Genomic DNA, 2,231 nt, shown 5'->3' with positions numbered 1-2,231 from the left:
ATATCCAGGGCTCATGTATGAGATTACTAACAAGCATTACTGAATAATCAGATGAGGGACAGTTTGCTATGTCTACTAGGTGGCTAGAGTCTGATCCTCAGAGCCTATGGTTTGGACGGTCAACAACGCTTGGGCCCACAGGGGCTTGACCTCCTGACCGGGTCTGCACGGTCTGCACAGGATCCAAGTTTTGCCAGATGACATTGGACATATTCAGCAGCACTCTGAGTATACTTGTTGTTGTTGTTAAGTGCTGTGAGTCGATTCCGACCCATAGTGACCCTGTACAGGGTTTCCAAGGCTGTAAATCTGTATGGGAGCAGAAAGCCTCATCTAACTGGAGGTAGTAAAATGCCTTAGGGGGGGGTCAGTGATAGATTTCTCCCACACAGGAGGCCTGGGCTCAATTCCTAGCCAATGTACTTCACACACAGCCATCACTAGTCGGCCACTGGAGTCCAATGCGTTGCTATGATGCTGAATAGGTTTCAGTGGAGCGTCTAGACTATGAGAGAAAAGTCTGGTGATCTACTTGGAAAAAATCAGCCCATGAAAACCGTATGGATCACAGTTGTCAATATTGTGCCTGTAGTCACAATGGGTGGGGAATGGGGGGGAAGAGGTGGGGTGGTGGCCTCCCCCTGACAACAATAACAACAGCCTGCCAGAAGAAGTTTGTATTAACAAAGGCATTTCCACACAGGCCTTGAATATAGTAAGGCACTCTACAAAATGTGAAGATTGACATTTTTACTGCCTGAAGCTGTGCAATAAAAAGACAGTCCAAGTCAAGAAAGGCCAGGATCTGTCAAGCACCTGCAAAGTCTGACCCTCAGAGGGAAATGACTGGAATCTAAGATAATTACTACTGTGAAGATGAAAGCTTTGTTGAATTTTGCTAGTTCCGGTAGTCATTTTGTATACTGGCAAGGAGAAATTATGCCTAAATTCCTGAAGCAAAGTAGATGGAACCAAATACAAGCTTACTTTCCAAATAAATATGGGGGAGAAAGTATGGCCAAGCAATTGAGTACTCCAAGTATTCATTGTGTATGTTCATATGTGCCTGACTAAACAACATTTCAAGGAGCCCTGGTGACACAGTGGTTAAGTGCTCAGCTGCTAACTGAGACGTTGGCAGTTCTAACTCACCCGCTATCCCGTGGGAGAACGATATGGCAGTCTGCTTCTGTACAAGTGACAGCCTTGGCAACCCTAGAAGGCAGTTCTACTCTGTCCTGTAGCGTTGCTATGAGTTAAAATTGACTTGATGGCACCGGCATTTAAACAGCATTCTCATCTGATCCAGAGTGCCCCCAAACTGGAGAAAGCTGAGAGGCTGGGGACCATGATGGCTTACACTAATTTCTAAGTGCTGTTTTTTGGTCAGATTCAGGGGGTGACTTATCACGGTGATTCCATACTCCTCAGGGTTCTTGTCCTTGTGCAGGCTGCCATGTAGGATGGCATTGTGGGTCACACTAAGAAAGCTGACCACAGCATGCCAGCCTTTGTTGTTAAACCACACCTATAAGAAGGCGGAGATGGTAACTTTGTTAGCCTGTGCTGTGTTGTGATATCTGAGAAGCAAGGTCCTAATAATAACAGCTATTGAACGAAAAAAGTTAGCAACAGGAAAAAGAATGTGAGAAGGAGGAAGGGCTTGGCAGCTGAAGGACATTCCTCTCTAAATTTCAATAGGAGGAGGGGTGGAATTTAATTAAGCTGGGAAAATAACCAGCTCAAGTGAATTGTTACCTCTAGGGCAGATTATTCCGATTAAGTACCTTAATGTTGTCTTTGGTTTCTAGATGCTTATGGAAGTCAGACATTTCTTTAGAGGTCTCTCTGGTGATTGTTGTTGTTAAGTGCCGTTGAGTCGGTTCCGACCCATAGCGACCCTGAACAGGGTTTCCGAGGCTGTAAATCTTTATGGGAGCAGAATGCCTCATCTTTCTCCTGTGGAACAGCTGGTAGTTTCGAACTGCTGACCTTATGGTGATGTTGTTGTTGTTGTTGTTAAGTGCCGTCGAGTCGGTTCCGACCCATAGCGACCCTGTACAGGGTTTCCGAGGCTGTAAATCCTTAGGGGAGCAGAACGCCTCATCTTTCTCCCGCGGAGCAGCTGATAGTTTCGAACTGCTGGTCTTAAGGTTCGCAGCCCGATTCGTAACCACTACGCTACCAGAGCTCCTTCTCTTATGGTGATGTTGTTGTTGTTAAGTGCCGTC

General features: G+C 46.0%; 1 protein-coding gene across 1 annotated transcript in view; it reads right to left on the bottom strand.

Moving 5' to 3' along the window:
* The window catches only part of ABCA4 (ATP-binding cassette, sub-family A (ABC1), member 4), a gene marked incomplete at its 5' end in the record, with an annotated part of 210,699 nt that overhangs the window by 23,907 nt on the left and 184,561 nt on the right, over nt 1-2,231 (bottom strand). Inside the window, 3 exon segments of the mRNA XM_006831046.1 lie at nt 125-128; nt 1,363-1,528; nt 1,788-1,860. Of these exon segments, the coding sequence (XP_006831109.1) occupies nt 125-128; nt 1,363-1,528; nt 1,788-1,860 (243 nt within the window).

This window comes from Chrysochloris asiatica, unplaced genomic scaffold (genome assembly GCF_000296735.1).
Source record: "Chrysochloris asiatica unplaced genomic scaffold, ChrAsi1.0 scaffold00002, whole genome shotgun sequence".
NCBI classification, from domain to species: Eukaryota; Metazoa; Chordata; class Mammalia; order Afrosoricida; family Chrysochloridae; genus Chrysochloris; species Chrysochloris asiatica.
The sequence above is the reverse complement of the archived record's forward strand: the minus strand, read 5'-3'. Positions and strand labels throughout refer to the sequence as shown.